We start from the raw sequence: 16,609 nt of genomic DNA on the forward strand, positions 1-16,609 counted from the left end.
ACACAACACAGTACTGCCAAGCCATGCATTCGACAACATACCCTCATTTACGTACTTGTAGCCTCCCATTCACACCCAGCAGCCAGGCCTTCTCTGCTTTGTTCAGCACCCTATCTCTACCACTTAGAGTTAGGCCTGGCACCTAGAGAGGGCTCAATGAACAAATAAATCCAAGATAAGTCCCATAAACAAATACATAGATAAGCCTACATATAGTCACACATGCAGTGTTCCATTACATACCCATATCCAAGCCCTCTCCCAGCCCGGTGGCCACATACATACACCGGCACACACTCGGGCAAGAAAGCTGGCTATACACACACCTAGTTCCAAACGTGATCACACTGCAGATAGGTGTTTGTTAGCACTCCCAGGGTGATCTGGCTGGTAAATGTCCATCAAGTCAGGCCTGCAGAGGAATGAAGTGGGAATGTGCACGAATGCAGGTGTTGGGGTCCTGAGGCAATGGGCAGTGAGGAGCTGGGTTGGCAGCAGAAAGGGCCAAGCTAACTGTGTGGACTGGAGAGGGGGTGAGAAGGGTCATGTAGTCCTTTCCTCTGGTTTCTTTCTGCCCGCTGGAGAGGTGAGAGTAGAGGTACAGGTCTTTGAGGCTACTTCAAATCCAAAGACTTTAGTGGGGGAATAGTCTGAGAGGCTGGATTCCCCTGCTTGGCATGAAGAGCCTGGGCAGTGGAATTGGTGGGTGCTAAGATCCCACCCCTCAACCGACAGCAGGGTCTCCCTGTCTTGCCCATCTTCTTTAATGGTTAGAGAGAAGATGACTTGGGAGGAGTAACCACCTGGAAAGGAGTCTGAAAAGCAGTCTATTCCTTCTACCCAAGGAGCTTCTGGCTGCCCCTAGCAATTGCACTTAGGCACCCTCCGTGTCCCCACCCAAAGTCAGCAAGCAGACAAACAACCCAGTTACTCTCATACTTCCTCATCTAGGACCTAACACCAGGGGACACCAGCTCAGGGAGCTCAGCTGGGCTGGCAGGCTGGAGGCTGGGTAGGGACAGGAATCTCAGACAAAAATAGGACCAAGTCTCCCAGTCATTCTAACCACCCAAAGCTCCTCCAACCCAAGCCTAGGCAAGGACCCTGGCCCTGACCCCCTCCCCCAAAAGTCTGATACAGGGCCTTCCATCCCAGGAAACCTGCCTCAGGAAGGCCACTGGTCCGGCAGGCCCATGGCAGTTGGGGGTGAGGAACAATTGTCCCAGGGGACAAGGAAGTCAGCTTTTGAGGGAGACAAGGGCCAGTCTGGGACAGGAGGAGCAAGGGCAGAAGAGTGAGGGGAAATGTGAGATGAGACTGAAGGGGGATCCATAAGCAATTCCTACTTTCTTCCTAATAACTGATTTTAGGGACCATAGGAGGAGCGGGGGTACGGGAAAAGACTGCTTGGGACTGAATTTTAGGCATCAATGATCAAGACAACACTCTCAAACCAAAAAGTCTCTTTATTGATCGGTACCATACATGACTCAAATGGCCAAAAAAAAAAAAAAAAAAAAAAAAAGAAAAAAAAGAAAAAAAAAGGCATTACATTTGGGGTGGGACATCCATCTTCCCTACCCCTTCCCTCAGCTCCTGACACAATATCCTCTCAACAGTGGCAGCTGGAGTGAAGGAAACTGGGTGCGGGGGACCCCAGAATCCAGAAGGAAGAGTAGGGGAGAGAGGTGGTGCTAACACTTCTGGAACTGGCCACAGGAAAAGGCAGCGAAGCCACAGAGCTGGGCCCAGACCCATCGGACCCTACTCCTGGCCTCACCCTGGGCCCAGAGCCTCCGAGTGTCCAACTGTGAAACAGAGCTGAGGATCCTGGCTGCTTCCCCCCTCCCTTCTATGAGGAAGGGGATGGAAGCGATATTGGAGATGAAGAACCTTCACTTCGGCTGGGGACTAGAGGTCTATTGCTCCCAGGTGGGCTTAGGGCTAGGACACCCTCCGTGGCTCCTTCCCCTCGGTGGAGGACAGGGGAGGACTAGATACACAGTCTGAGGAGCTGGGGGGAAGAGAGTACTGGAGAGAGTGGGTGAGCCCCACCCCCTCCATCCCATGCCTGCCCAACTGAGACAAAACAAGAAACATCAACAAACACGGTGCTCCCTTCCCTCCACACTTCCTAAGGGAGAGCGCCTCCCTTCCCCTCATCCAAGTCGGCTGCTCTAGTGGAGGACTTGTAAGAACATACACACCATGGGGGAGGGGTGTTGGGGATGGAACACTGGGAGTCACAAGCACTAGGACAGCAGGCCAGAGTCCTGGAGGATGGGGAGACGGAGACAACAGCAGGGGGTTGTCACAAAGATGAGGCCATCAATGGCCTCCTACCCCAAGGCATGCCTTCCCCAACTCCAGTCACCCCAGAGAAAAGGGAAGAGAGATGGCAAAGTATGTCCTTGGTCTGAAGCTCTCCAACTGTAAAAAATGGCAACGCACACCTCCACCCCCACACTCACCTCCGCCTGGGCCCCAAGCCCCACATCTGCCAGGAGTAGGGAGGTAGCTGGACTTTTTAATAAGGGAAAAAGGGGGTACATGAGTGATTTTTTTTTTTAAACTTACATTTTTAATAATATTATTTTTTAAAAAACTTGGGAGCTGGGATAGGTGGCTGCAGGGAGGAGCCAGAGCTTCAGCCCTCTACTACCAGCCACCTAGGGGAAGGCTTAGGAAAGGGGCACTCAACCAAGCCCCATAACTTTAAGTCCCTAAGGGTTGTGGGATAAACAACCCCAGGCTTGAAGGGGGTGGGATCAGGAGGATGGGGAACCCAGAACCTGGGGTGAAGATGGAGGCAAATGCCCTGGGGGATGGTCAGGACATTTCTGAGAGGCCCAGGGTCCACGCAGGCATCCACATGAGTAACCCCTTCCCCCAAAAGGCTCTGCAGAGGCCAGGCCCAGCCCAGGGCCACTGGGGGGCAAATCTTGGCACCTGCCCCCAGCGAGTCCAGTTCCTCCCTGAAGTGGGTGGATGGAGGCTGCCCATTTTAGATGCTCAGTCTCTTCATTCTGTCTTCTGCTCCCTGGGGCTGCGAGGGGTGGGGCAGGCAGGCAGAGCACTGGGTGGCCATGGCAAGGCCTTTACTGGGAGGCCTGTGACGTGGGGTTCTCCGATTTGCTTTCTTGGCTGGATGGAGGCTTGCTGTTCCAGGGGCTGTTGGCGCCCAGGGCGGGAGAGTTGTTAAAGCTGTCCTCGTCGTCAATGCCGTTGGCCGCGTCAAACTGGGTGTTCTCCAGCCGGGTGATGAGCCTCTCGTCCTCGTCCCCGAACTCCCCGCCCATCAGGGTGGGCTCCCCCACCACCATCACATCCTGAGAGTGGCGGAGGTCCCCAAACATAATCGGGGCAGGGGCTCGCCCGGCCCAGGGCAGCAGAGAGCCCCAATACCCACCCAGGAAACTCAATACCCCCAAGCCCTTCTCACCCCAATTTAAAACCCCAACTCCTCTGACACCCTCAGTCCCTGGAATCCTTCCCAATGAAGGACTGCAGAGCGTCACAGCCTTTAACCCACAAACACTAGGTTCTAGGAGAAGTCAATCTACTCCCCTTGCTCCCTAGTTCATCTCCCCCAAACTTCAGAGGGCTCCTAAACCTCGTCCACATGTAAGACAGAGGAAGCAGATAGCAAAACACCAATGGGGAAAGTGTGTGCATGTGCATATGTGCATGTTCTAGAATTGCACACGTTCAAATTCGTGTGTCCCTCTGTCAGTGTGTGTCTAATGGTATGTGTGCCTCCAAGCTGTCTCTCCTGAACATCCACGTTCTCATGGCTGTCTCTGTCCCTTCGTGTCCTATGTTCTGAGTCTGTGATCACAACCATGCCATGGGACTGACAAGGACTCTCATCAGTGACAGGAGCCAGCCCATGCTGGCAGAGTACACCAGAAAAACTGTCTTTGCTTCTATGCCTGCTAGTGAGCTCAGGCTGGGGCAGGGTCAAGGGTTAGGGGTCAGCAGTAGGGCAGCCCAGAAGAGAGAAGAAAGCCGAGATGCTTACAGGTACCTGGCTGGAGAGGGCGAAGGTGCTGGCTGGGCTTTTCTTCTTGCTGTTGCTGTTGTTGGTGTTGCCGCCCCCCGAGCTCATGGTGCTGCCCCCTGACATCTTTCGTTTCCGCCGCTTGCTGGGCTGCTGCCGTGCGGGCTCCGCTGTGCCAAGAAAAGGAGATTTAGGAGGGGAAAGGCCTCCAGTCCCTTGCTCCCCATTCTGGTCCCTAAAGAGCTTGAGTCTACCCTGATCCCAATCTCGCAGAGCCAGGAGTGAGGAAGGGGCTTTTCGAGGGGACGGAACCAGGGGCGGGGAGTGCCACTGGGTCCCGGTAAGAGCAGGGGCAGGTGGAAGGCACTTACCGGGGGGTGCTACCATGCGCTGCCACTTCTGGAAAAGGCAGGTCTTGAGGCAATCACGGGGGCTGAGGCTGTAGGTCTTGTGGCGGGACATGAGCTCCTGCATGGGCTCGAGTATCACACAGAGCTGAGGGGAGACCACGAGGTGGCTTGTCAGGGGAGAGCTGACGTGGAGCGGACACCCAGTGGGATGGGCAGAAACTGCGCAATGAAGGACTCACTCGGAGGTAGTTGAGAGTGGAATTGGACAGCCCACACCGGGTGATATTTTTGGAGAGCTGATCCAGCATCTGGGGGTCCTGGGCCTAGGTGAGGAGGAAGAAGAGAACACTAGCACCTGGGCTGCACATGCTCATCTGACCTAGCACCTTAACCTTGTGACGCTCCTGAGGGAGAAGAGGAGCTGCTATGAAACCCATTCTTCAGACGGAGATACTCTAACCCTCTGTCTAAGGTCACGGCCACAAAACGCTAGACCCTGTTCCAGCCACCCTCCCCAGTGCCTGCCCTCAACCCTGGCAGCCTGGGTGCTGCCTACGACTCACATGCATGGCAAGGATGCTGCGGGGGATGAGCTCTCGGTGCTGCCGGATGCTGAAGTGCCACGTCTTTATCCGCATCATGTCATCAAACATGAACTCTAGGTACAACCGGCCCTCCACACACACCTGGAGACAAGCTTGTCACGTCCCTGCCCCCTCCCCACGTACCTGAAAGCGCAGCTGTTCTCGCGTTTGCTTACAACCCTCCCACTGAATACACTTCTGCCACCTGCCCATGAATTTGGGCGCATAACTGACCAAGATCACATGCTCACACATCTGTCAACCACCCCCCCCACATACACACGCACAGCAGTAATGCTAAATAGACCCTTGTCCTCTTCCCAAGTAGCTAGTGATACACTCATCTGCTATAAGCTCAATGAGGGCAGGTTCTCTTTTACTGGTGCACCCCTGTGGCCCAGAAAACTGTCACGTGCAAACTCAGTAAAGGCCTGATGGAGGCTGTGCATGCCTACCCCTCCCTTCCCGTCTTGGCACTTCCCGTTCTGCCTCCCTGGGGAACAGCTGAGCATATTTTGGGAGAAAGGAGGGGAATCAAACCCAAGTGCTTCAGTGTTCCACGTCCAGCTGGGCTGCTGACCTGGGTGAACATGGGTTTGCCGTGCTGGGTCACCATGCTGCCTTGGTCACAGTCGAGGGACACAAAGTTGCTGTGGAATGCCTCCTTGGGATGCTTAAGCACATAGTATAGCTCCGTAGCACCCCCTTCAAAGATGCTGCGGAAGTAGCGTGGGATCAAGGTCCGGCCAATGGCTGTAGAGATGGGACAAACTCAATAGAACAGAAGGACTTCCAAAGGGGTCAGGCAGATGCCATCATTGCCAAAACAGACCCCCAGAGACAAATACCTACTCCCAGTCCTTAGATGGACACAGGAGGTATTACTCTCACAGTAGAACCAGCAGGACCCCCAGAGGCCACTCACTATATCTCTTTGGTCCATCCTCCAGGCAGAAAGTGATGGTTAACATGGCATCATCCTCAAAGAACTCAGTTGTGAAAGCATCCCACCAGAGATTGTCACACTCCTAAGGAGCACAGGGCAGGATATTTGTATGTTTGTGTGTGTGTGTGTGTGTATGTTAGAAGACAACCCACAGGGGTTCCCAGATGGTCCTCCCCCTCCCAGCCCTCTTCCCCTGGTCATACCTCTGTCCAGTTTTGAAGCCGTTTGTTAAGCTCAAATATTCTGTAGTCAGTTTGGTTGCCATATGGTGTGTGCCTCCTGGGGGAAGTGAAGAAGGGAGGTCAGTAGGAAAAGAGTATTCCCACCCCACCCCCCACTTCTGCCTTCAGCCATACAATAGAAAGCACCTCCCTCCTTACTGGACTCCACTTACCCAATCCCAGGCTCCAGGTATGTAGGCGGGTACATGGGAGTTGGGCTGTGTAAGGGAAGAGGCTATGAGAATGGGATGGAAGACAGGAATTATTGGGGAGTGCCACTCCCTCCCCCTTTCAGGCAGGATCCCATCTGAAGAAGAGATGGGAAGTGGGTTAAGACTCACCCCACATCCCGATCTAGCATGGTGCCGGGATGGAAAGGGGGGAAGGCGTTGCCGTTCGGGGGCTCCTTCGGTGAGTACAGCTTGAACGACTTTGAGGAACAACCTGGAAGGCAAAGGAAGAAGGGGTCCTCTGAGTCCCAGGATCTTTCCTGGAAGTCTCCTAGACTGTGCGGACAGGGACTAGTCTTCCAGAGCCCCCAGAGTGGGTGGACTGGGGATAGGGATGACCTAAAGGAACATGTACCTCTGCTTCTAAATCTAGCTTCAATTTTGTTTTATCATGAAACTAGTAGTACTCAGCCCTAATAACCAAGACCACATTTCTTCATGTGGCTGAGCCCTGGATAACAGAATTGAAACTGGGAAGAAATGTCAATACCATAAAATAAATGAATATTCAAACATTAGACTCTAATTTTGATAAATCCCCTTTTCAGCTATATTATACTGTTCAATCATCACAACAACTTTGTGAGGTAGCAGGGTCAACTATAAAAATCCCCATTTTACAGATGAGGCAACAGGAAGCTCAAGGGGTCTTGCCAAAATCACAGAGCTTGTAACTATGGCAGAGCTAGGACTTGGGCCTAGATCTGATTCCCATATCCTGTAGTATTTCCACCCCTCTATTGCCCTCTAGAGACCAAGCTGGGGGGAGGGGATACTGGTGTGTGTGTGTGTGAAATTTGCCAACTCCCTGCCCCTCCTCCCCACCCCAGGGTCTCAGGAGGGCAGGGGATAGAAAGATAAAGGGGAGTGGGTGCCTGCTGGGTGCCTCCCACCAGATAACCAGTTGGGCCTTCTGCCTCCTCCACCAACGGCCACTCCCTTATCAGCCCAGCCCCCTCCCCCACACCCACCGTGGGTCTAGCATTGTCTCCAAACCAGAAACCCAAAGCCTCAACCTCCTTTCATGTCTGAGACTTGCAGTAGAGAAAAGAGACAGGCCTCCAATGGATTCCACTCTATTTACAGATCTAGGCCTGGGAAGGAACCTAGGCTCCCGGGGGCTCCGTCTATGAGGTTAACTAGACAGAGGTCTCTGCTTATGTTCTCTATACATGGGCACACGTGTCCCCTATCCACCTCAATGAGCAGCACACTACTCCTGGTGTACTATTTCCTGGAAATCTTACATTCATAGTTGGATATGAACCAGGCACCCCTACAATCCTATCTTCCCCCTTTCTACCAGAGAGGAGGGGAAACTGAGGCACAGGAAGGAAGGTCCTAGCACCTAGGTGCTTCCTGGCATCCCTAGAACTTGATTACGTTTGGAAGGGTGACCATATTGGCTGTATCTAACCCCCCCTCCCCAAATTAGATGCAAAATCTATTTTGTTCCTTAGGGAAACAGACAAAAGAAGACCCTGTGCCAACATGCATCATTTAATTATCTCTCCAGGGCCCCCTCCTCACAATATGGGCAAAAGGAGGGTCCCAAAGGGGCCTACACTACACAGTTCCTGAAGGTGCCAAGACTCAGAGCCTGTGTGTGCCTGTACACGCGTGTGCCTCATCCTGCCTAGCAGGCTTCCACCCTCAGCTCGCCCTGACATGCCTACCAAGAGCTGGAACCCAGCAGCCCCAGGCAGGACCAGGGCTCCTGCAACAGGCCCTTGCCCAGTGCATGATCTCTCACAGGCCATATCCACATGCTCCCAGCACAGCACACAGCCTTCACATGCCCGTCTAGACTGAATGAGGAGCCTGTATCCTTAGGAAAGAGACAGTCCTCCCCGCCGCCCCCCTCACCAGTCCCAAGTCTCCCCACTCCGTAGATGGGTAGACTAAGGCCATGTAAGAACCCCCAGCTCCCAGAGACTACCAAAGGCCAGGTCTGGCCAATGAACCCAAGAGTCTAGATTATAAGACCTGGTCCTTGCCCCCTTCCTAGGCCATCCGTTCCCCAAAAGCATCACCGCCTCTGCCCCACAGTTTCAGGGCTACTTGATTGTGTCAGCTCAAGACCCTCAGAAGATAGGAAGCACACCTGGGTTCCTCTCTAATTCTGAAAAAAGTTTCAGAGCTTCAGTTTCTCTCACCAGAGACCTGGCAGACATTGCCTGGGGCTGGGTAACAGTTCTGAAGAGCTAAAGCCCAAAGCTCTGAGGCCTCTGTTTATACCTCCAGTGAATGGACACAAACAAACTCAGCATCTCTTCAGAGCCATAGCAACTCCCAGTAGCCCCAGCACAAGGGCTTGGGAGTGAGAAGAGAAGGGGAGGGAACATCACCCAGACCATCTGTCCCTGTTGCTGCCTGTCCCCAGCAGCAGGGGTAGAGGGAGCAAAGAGGGGGTGGGGGTGAAGGGGATGTGTCATCAGCCTTGGAGTCATACATAGCCCACCCCTCAAACCCCGCACACGTACAACCCCTAGCAATCTGGGAGCCCTTAGGAGGAGGAAGAAGAGAGGTAGAGCCCAGAACTAGTAAAGTTTTCTCAGGATGGAAGCTGCATCCTGGGGCTGAGGGGGGCACCTCCAGCTGGGCATTTCCATGGTAACCAGCCTGACCTAAGGGCGGGCCCCCTCCCTTTGGGGGCTGACCACAGGTCAGCAGGCCTGAGAGCCCTGGCCTCTATGAGCTGGGGCACCTCTCCCCCAGCTAAGCAATACCAGGCCGGGGCCAGACCCAGGATCTTCCACCCACTCCCAACAGGCTTGCAGGGTGCCCAGACTTACCTGGGAGAACTGAGGGGGCCAGGAGAGGTGCAGGGAGCAGCTGGAAGCCCAGAGGGGCCTTGGCAGGGGTGAGGACTGAGGGGGCCAACTTCAGCCGCTCATGTCCCGAGTGGGACAGGCAGGCCTGGCTGGGAGCTCCACTCTGCCGGCCGCACAAAGACTCGCACGCACAGCCTTGGCCCGCCCCGCGGCGGCCACAGCCCCGGGGGAAAGTTACAATGGCCACTGGGCCGGGGGCTGGGGGCCAGGGGGCCGGCCTGGGGGGCGGGGGGCCGCGGGGAGTCCGGAGCCTTCTTTGTTTGCAAGGTTTCCCTCAACAATGGCTGCTCCGCTCTTTCCTCTTTCCTCCTCCTCCTCCTCGGCTCTCCCCGCCGCCGCCTCTCGCTGCCTCTGCCTCCAAGCAGCCCGCCCGCCCTCCCCAGGCCAGCAGGCCCCTCCACCGGGGCACCAGGAGAGGCAGGGCCCAGAACTCACACTCACTCACACTTGCACACGCACAGACACACGCAGCGCCCGCCGGCTCCCTTCCTTTTCTCCCTTTCTATCCCTCCCTCCCCGCTCGCTCTCGGATCTCCGAGCCTCTCTCAGAATGAGGCCCCAGGGCGGGCGGAGGGTGGAGCTGCCCCCACCGGCCCCGCCCCCTCCCTGCGAGGAAAGAGGAAGAGGGAGAGAGGGAGGGAGGGAGGGAGAGACGGAGGCAGGCAGGGAGGACTGCTGAGAAAAACAAAAGAGAGACAGAGACCGAGAGAGACAGAGGGAGAGATGGAGACAGAACAGACTGGGCCTGGAGAGACCTGGATGGAGGGGAGGTGTGTGAGGCCAGGAACTGAAATGCCCCCAACCCCCAGCCCCAAGCCTGGTGCTCCGGGGTGAGCAGGCTAGCCAGAGCCACTGGCAGGGATGGAAAAGGGTGCTCTCCTCTCTGAAGACTCCCAGTATCTTCAAACTGCCTCCCCAACATCCCCCCAATCTCTTTTCCTCTCCCCCTGTGATCTTCCAGGTTGGAAGGCTGGCCAGAGCTGCCACCCTGGGCTTCCGCCCCTGGTGAAATCCCAGAGCAGCTGGGGGGAGCCTCCAGGGGGTTATTTTTGACAGAGACACACTCTGCTTCAGTGGGTAAACAGTGACTGGAGGGAGGGGGACATTCCAAGCTCCCTCTCCCCAACCCAGCTAAGTTCCTAACCCCCTTCCCTAACCCCCACCACCAGAGTCTCATGGGTGCAAGGGAAAGAGGCACTGTCACAGCTAGGGAAGGCCAATTTGCCCATCTAGCAGTCCCCAGAAAGGACCTAGTGTGCTGCTGAGTCCTACCCTCATCCCAGGGGGAAAAAAATGGTATGTGGTTACTGAAGTAGGGCCTGCTTTCTAATGCAACGGAGAAATCCCAAGACAGGAAGTGTTTCTAAAACTTGGATAGTGGTCCAGGCCCTACTACCTGGACAGATAGGAAAAAGGAAAAAGGAAACACACACACACACACACACACAGGAGGGGGTGAAGCCATACAGACCTCCTATCGCTTTGCAATTTGAGTCTCTATTCCTTATTCTCTGCCCTGCCCCACCCCCAAGCACACTCACACAGCCCCGCACAGCCCCACGGCAAGGTTTCTCATGACAGTCACCCTGGCTGACTTGCAGTCCTACTGCACCTGGCTCCCTGAACACCCTTCACAATGAATAACACCTCTTCCTTTCACCTAAAACAGAACCTGATACAGATTTCAACCTGCGACATACCTCAAAAACCAAATAAACCCAAACCCAAGACACACACACACATACATAGTCTATGACAGCCCTGACTTCTGTACACACTGGGACCTGCGACACATGCCCTTTGACTCCCAACATACACACCCCAAGCTGCATTATACCCCCCAAACCTGTGACGGACTATTATATACACAACCTGATCGTCTATTACCCAGGGACTTACCCCATACACCACCCTCCCTGAAACCTGCATACCATTCTCCATCCTGTTCTGACCGAAGGATATGCTCCAGCTTTCACAAACACTAAAATCTATGACATTCAGCCAGACCCTGAAACATACTGCCTACCACCAGGAACTGAAATATTCCACTGACTCCCAAATAAACAGCCCAACTCTGAGATGACCACACTTCTCCCCTAGTGACAGGACAATTCCTATCATTTGTTTCATGCCTTTAAACTTCCCAGAGTGCATTCATAAGGCAGTACCTCAAGAGATCCCTACTGAATACAGGGCCAAATACGATGCTAACTTGAGCAGATTATAGTGAAACAGGAGGGCCTGAACTGGAACCCTGGACTTCTAGCCCCACTCATACAAGCCCAGCCCTGGGGCACGGCAGCCATTCCCATTCCCTTCCCCCTCCAAGGAATGGCCACTCCAGGTTCCAAATGACTTGTCTACATGAGGAAGAGGGATGGGGGTGTGTGTGCTCTGGCTTCTGCCCCCAGTTTAGAGCTCAGAACTCCCACCCAGTTTGTCTCCTCAAATTTCAGAAAGGCCCCCAAATACCAAGAAGTATCAGGACTCTGGCCCATCACTCAAAAAGGGGCCTTGCTCCTGGTTCCCCTTCTCTAGCAAGTCTGCTCCTTTCTCAGTTCTGACTTAATTCCCCCACTTATACAGGAGCAAAAGAGGTCCAGCTAAAGAAACAAGTCGAAGTTAGGAGGCCCTAAAATTGGTGGGGCAGGGAAGGGGAGGGTGCAGTGGGGAGAAAGCACAGAGCAGCAAAGAATGACAAAGGTGATGAAGGAGAGAGGAGCACCCGTCTTGGAGGTGGAACTCTGAAGGGCAGCAGCCTGTCCCAGCCCACAGGATAAGGTACCAGCACTGCCCCCTGCCCGGGCCCCTGGGGCTCCCTGACCCAGGCCTCCAGTGTGCCTGCCCCCCTTCCTTTGTCTGTGCCCGGCCTCCCGTTGGCCTGGCGCTCTGCCATCCTCCTCTCCTGGCTCCCAGCCGCCACCACTGCTGCCTCCTCCCCTCCCCCTATTCCTCCCTGCCTTAACCCTTCTGAGCCACATGCTGCCCCAGACAGGCCCAGGCTCTCTCAGCAACCTGCCCTGCCCCGGTGATGCCCCTTAGCAGAGGTTCTCCCTGCTCCTGACCAAAGCTTCAGAAGCTATTACCTACTCCAAAAGCATTATGGGAGCTGGGGGGGTAGGGGTGTGTATGTCTGTGTCTTGTGGTGTTTCCTTCCGCGTTTGCATGTGTGTGGGTCTGCGTGTGCTCTGGCTTCCCTCAGTCACATGTGTGGGGCATGTGCTGTCTCTGCTGGGCTGGGGGAGGAGGAGGAGCCGGGAGACAGCAGAGCACAAAGGAGAGACTCAGACAGGCAGGCAGGCAGCAGGCAGGCGGCCTGCCAGGGCGCCTCGGCCCCCACCCCAGGCCTGCTCAAGTGTGGGGGGTGTATCTGGGCCCGGACTGTACATGCTGCCATGATGCCCTTGTGTTCAACCATGTGCTCCCACCCATCCAAACAAGCCTGGTCCCCTCCCTTACTCCAACTCCCAACATTCCCCACCCCCAGGCCACTCCAAGGCCCCTCTCCATTTGGTTCTCCTTGAAGTCTAACCTCCATCCACTCTCTGCGCTATCAATCCAAAAGACTTCTTCACATTCAGGAAAAAAACTCCCCACTCATAGCCATCGTTTGCCCCCCTTTCCTCCAGCCAGGAGTGTCACCCAGACACACAAAAGGAACATGTCTTTTGAGGCATTGACTGAAGCTGTCCCCCACCACACACACACACACCCCTGTGCATGGGTCCTCTTCCCATCCCCATGCTGCTCCCAGGGAAACTGAGGGGGAAACTTTATCCTTTCTCCTCCTGGACCCAGGCACCCTGCCTCAACTTTAGGACCAACCTCTCATTTACCTCTAGCCTGACAACGCTTCCATACACACCTCCTACCCACTATTTGTAGGAACTATGAATCGAAATTTAAGACTCAGCCCTCTAGCTTGTTCAGAGCCTTAGTTTCTGCTAAGTTCCTGTGTGGTGATGGAGGATGAAGGCCATGGGGAGGACTCACAGTGTGGATGGATCTGAATGGATACCCAGCATAGGGCAATTATAAAGAAAATACATATATAAACATGCACACCAAGCTGGTAGGAGCAGGAAGGGCCAGGCAGGATTCCAGCTTGGTGAGCTCTTCCCTTTCCTCCTCTCCCCCACCCTCTGCAGCAGGAGCCAGGGGTTCCCACACCCAGATATTCCAGGATCCTCAGGCTCTCTCTACTAGTCCTCCCTTCCTTAAGGACTCCCCCATGGCCCTTAAACGTCAGCTTCAGCAGGCACTTTCAATGTGTGCCCAGCCCAGCTTGGCCTGTGTCACATGATTTTCAAGGAAGCTTCAGCACTGGCAGCTCCCCTTGGGGACTGTGTGTATATGTTTGTTTGTGAGTGTGTATGTGTGTGTGTGGTGTGTAGTGGGGATTCAGTTGTGGAGTATGGGGCTCCCCAGAGAACAGGGCTTGTGGAGAAGCCAAGGATCCAAACCAGGCTAGATGCTGGGACACCTGACTTTCAGAAGAAAGCTAACTCCGGCCTGGGACAAGAGGAGGTCCTGCACATAATTCAAAAACCCAGAGTCCTGAGGAGGAGGATAAACAATGTTCTGAGGACCTCTGAAGACTACCTCTCCAGTGACATAGCCTCTCTTTTTCCTTCTAGCAGTGAGGCAGAGCCTTCCCCCTCCCCAGGAAAAAACTCAGACCCAGGCTGTCACTAGCAAGAGCTGGTAAGTGTTTTGGGGAGACAGGGATCTGGGCCTGAGTCCTCTTCCAAGTTCTCACTCTGGGGTCAAGTATTGCTCCCCTGAACTTGACTCCCACAAATCACTCTATTTCCTAACTTGCTTGTAGCCACCATATTACCCCTCCCACTAGGGTGGAGATGCCAGACCCCGAGGGCCCAATTATCTGCACCCCCCCCCCAGGGTACCTCTTGTCCCTCAGGAGGGCTAACCTCTCCTGGCAACAGGCAGGAAAATTTGGAAGGAGGGGGCAAGATGGGCCCCAATCAATCCCTCCCCCCCAAACACAGTCCACAAAAACAGCCTGGAGGGGGGTATCACAGGAAAAGTAAGAGGGAATAGGCAGCAGGGGTGGGGGGGGCAACCCAAACCAGCCAATCACAACTCTATGATGACCTGAGGGGGGGGTCAAAAGTCCAGACTCACTTCTGATTGGCTAACACCCTGGAATTCTGGGAATTTCAGCCCCCCAAGCCCCTCCTCAATTAGCGTCCCCCACCAAAACACACACACACACACACACACACACACAGCCCCCCCCCCCCCCCCCGCCACGGACACACTGACTACCCCTAGCACCCCCTTCCCTGCCTCTGGGCTTCTACGTATCTGCATTTGAGAGCCCTCCCCCGGAGTAAGGCCCCGCATACCCCTCACAGCCCCCGACCTCCGCCATGCCATCGACGCTCCCCACACAAGTTCTCGCCAAACAAGGGGTGAGGGATCTGTCGGGAGGGCTTGGGAGGGAGGGGCCGGGCGGCCGCGCGCCCCACTCACCAGGACAGGCACAGCCCACTGACATCTTCACATCGCCCGCCGCTGGGGGCCCAGCCGAGTCACGGTGCCCGCCCCGCGCGGGGACAGGCCGGGCATGAGCCGCCGCCGCCGCCCGCGGCCCCGCTGCCCTCGCCGCCGGCCCGGCCCGGCTTCGGCCCGGAGCTGGCGGCCCCTGGCTGCAGCGAGGGGCCTGTCAGGCGCGGAGCAGACAGGAAGGAAGCCAGGCAGGAAGGCGAGCTGCCTCTGCGTGTGTGCGCGCGGGTGTGCGTCTCCGGAGTGTGTGTCCGTGTGTGCGCGTGTGCGTGTGCGTGTCTGTGCGCTCCCGCCGCCCTCCCCGCCGCCAACGCCGCCGCCAACGCCGCCGCCGCCGCTCACCCCCTCTCCCTCCCGCGTTCGCTCGCACTCTCGCTGTCGTCCGCGCTCGCTCTCCAGCCCCAGGCGGGCTGGGCCGGGCTTTATTAATATGCTAATTGCCTGCTAGTGGGAGGGGAGAGCCGTGTCAAAGTGACCCGGGCGAGCGCGCAGCGAGCGGCGACGTGCGTGCGCTGCGCGGCGGGCGGGCGGAGAGGGGTCGGGATCGTTGAGGGAACGGCATGCCTGTGACGCAGCTTTTAAAAAAGGAGACGGAGGCTGAGACCCCAGAGGGGAAGGGCGGGGGGTGTGGAGAGAAAGAAGAGGCGAAGCCTAGCGTTTGGTGTCCGTCCTCCGGGTGCCGCCGAGTTGGGAGCGTAGCTGAGCCGGAGCGGGAGCCGGGACTGGAGGAGGCGGAGCCAGGGTGGGCCGTGAGGGGTAGCTCTCCCTTCCACCTCGGGCGCGCTCGGGGAAGGAAAAGGGACTGCCGACACCCCCTTCCTCCCCCTCGCTCACGCTCTCTGAGACCCCAGTCTTATTCTGGAAAGCCTTTAAATCCCATCCCCTCCCCCTCCCCCCCCACCTGGGCGGGGAAAGCACTCTCCTAATTCCTGTAGCAACCCAGCTCACCTCCTCCCTAAATTAACCACCCCTCCCGTGCCTGCTAAACCAGTTAGGACTAGAGCCAAAAGGGTTAATTAAGTGGGGGTCCCCCCTCTCCCGCCTAAGGGCTGGGATCTGCATTTTGCTGGGGGGAGGGGGGCAGTGGAATGACCGCCAGGTTGGGCTGGGGAGGGGGTAATCCGCAGGCCTGCCTTCCCCATTGCGGGCTCTGACTCATCAGTGAAGACACTCTCCTCCCTTCCCCCTTTCTCCATCCAGTCCGGACCTCCCCCCCACTCCCCTCTCGCCTACAGGCTGCTCTCCTTTGGGGGCCTGGCGACTGGGGAGAACAGGAAGGAGACCCATCCAGTGACCCCTACCCGTAGGGGCTGAGGCGTTGGTGGGGGGGTGGGAAGGATGAAAGTCAGCCTGTTCAGTGTAACGAACACTTCTTCCCCAAGGAGGAGCCTCCCAACCTTCAGGCACTCCTCAAGGACTCCCCAGCCCAGCCCTAGGAAGGGGGGGGCCTCCATCTCCATCCCTTCCCAAAAGCCCAGCCTTAGCAGCCTCATAAACAGGAAATACCTATTAGCAGGGAAGAGGGAGGGGAAGGGAGCTGTTTGGGAGAGCTGGCCCTTTTCCTTCTGGGGGGTCCCCAGCTGCCAGCTTAACCTTTAAGGTGGGCTCTGGAAGTAGACACTGGGGACCTGGGCTGGTGTCCCCTCTCTAGGGCATCTGGCCCAGACTGGGTAGGGGATCCTCCTCCCCTTTGTAATTTGGGGGGGGGGTGCCTGATTGCCCTCACTCCTGCCCAGAGTTTGCACAGCTGGCTTGACCAGGTGGGGGAGGGTTGCAGATGTGGAGGTTCAAGTGTTTATGAGACCCCCTTCTCTCCACCTTTGTTTTTGCTGAGGGAGCATGAAATGATGGGGAGATGCATAGTCTGGGGATTGAAAAGAGGGCCTGGGGGCGCCTGGGTGGCTCAGTGGGTTGA

At 56.1% G+C, this 16,609-nt stretch overlaps 1 protein-coding gene across 3 annotated transcripts; it reads right to left on the minus strand.

Annotated features, from left to right (window-relative positions):
• Positions 1–2,507: 2,507 nt before the first annotated feature.
• Positions 2,508–15,028, minus strand: LDB1 (LIM domain binding 1). 3 transcript variants are annotated; one of them, XM_032312389.1, is made up of 11 exons: positions 14,662–15,028; positions 6,443–6,545; positions 6,275–6,319; positions 6,084–6,159; positions 5,860–5,962; positions 5,515–5,687; positions 4,914–5,036; positions 4,590–4,673; positions 4,372–4,495; positions 4,028–4,170; positions 2,508–3,329 (listed from the first exon to the last, which is right to left on the minus strand). In XM_032312389.1, the coding sequence occupies exons 1-11, from the start codon at positions 14,684–14,686 to the stop codon at positions 3,099–3,101; spliced, it is 1,230 nt and encodes a 409-aa protein (XP_032168280.1). In that variant the 5' UTR covers positions 14,687–15,028; the 3' UTR covers positions 2,508–3,098. The 3 variants fall into 3 exon arrangements, with proteins under 3 accessions (XP_032168280.1, XP_032168279.1, XP_032168281.1); XM_032312388.1 differs by having other exon boundaries at positions 4,022–4,170; positions 14,662–14,899; XM_032312390.1 differs by lacking the exon at positions 14,662–15,028 and adding an exon at positions 9,127–9,406 and having other exon boundaries at positions 4,022–4,170.
• Between the last annotated feature and the right edge of the window lie 1,581 nt (positions 15,029–16,609).

The sequence above is a fragment of the Mustela erminea genome, chromosome 14, assembly GCF_009829155.1.
Source record: "Mustela erminea isolate mMusErm1 chromosome 14, mMusErm1.Pri, whole genome shotgun sequence".
Classification (NCBI taxonomy): domain Eukaryota; kingdom Metazoa; phylum Chordata; class Mammalia; order Carnivora; family Mustelidae; genus Mustela; species Mustela erminea.

Excerpts from the sequence above, each read along its gene's own strand:
- LDB1 (XM_032312388.1), bottom strand. The coding sequence starts at position 14,686 with ATGTCAGTGGGCTGTGCCTGTCCTG. Across the intron at positions 6,546-14,661 it reads AGTGGGCTGTGCCTGTCCTG|GTTGTTCCTCAAAGTCGTTC; the intron begins GTGAGTGGGGCG and ends TTTGCCTTCCAG. Across the intron at positions 5,963-6,083 it reads GGCTTCAAAACTGGACAGAG|GAGTGTGACAATCTCTGGTG; the intron begins GTATGACCAGGG and ends TGTGCTCCTTAG.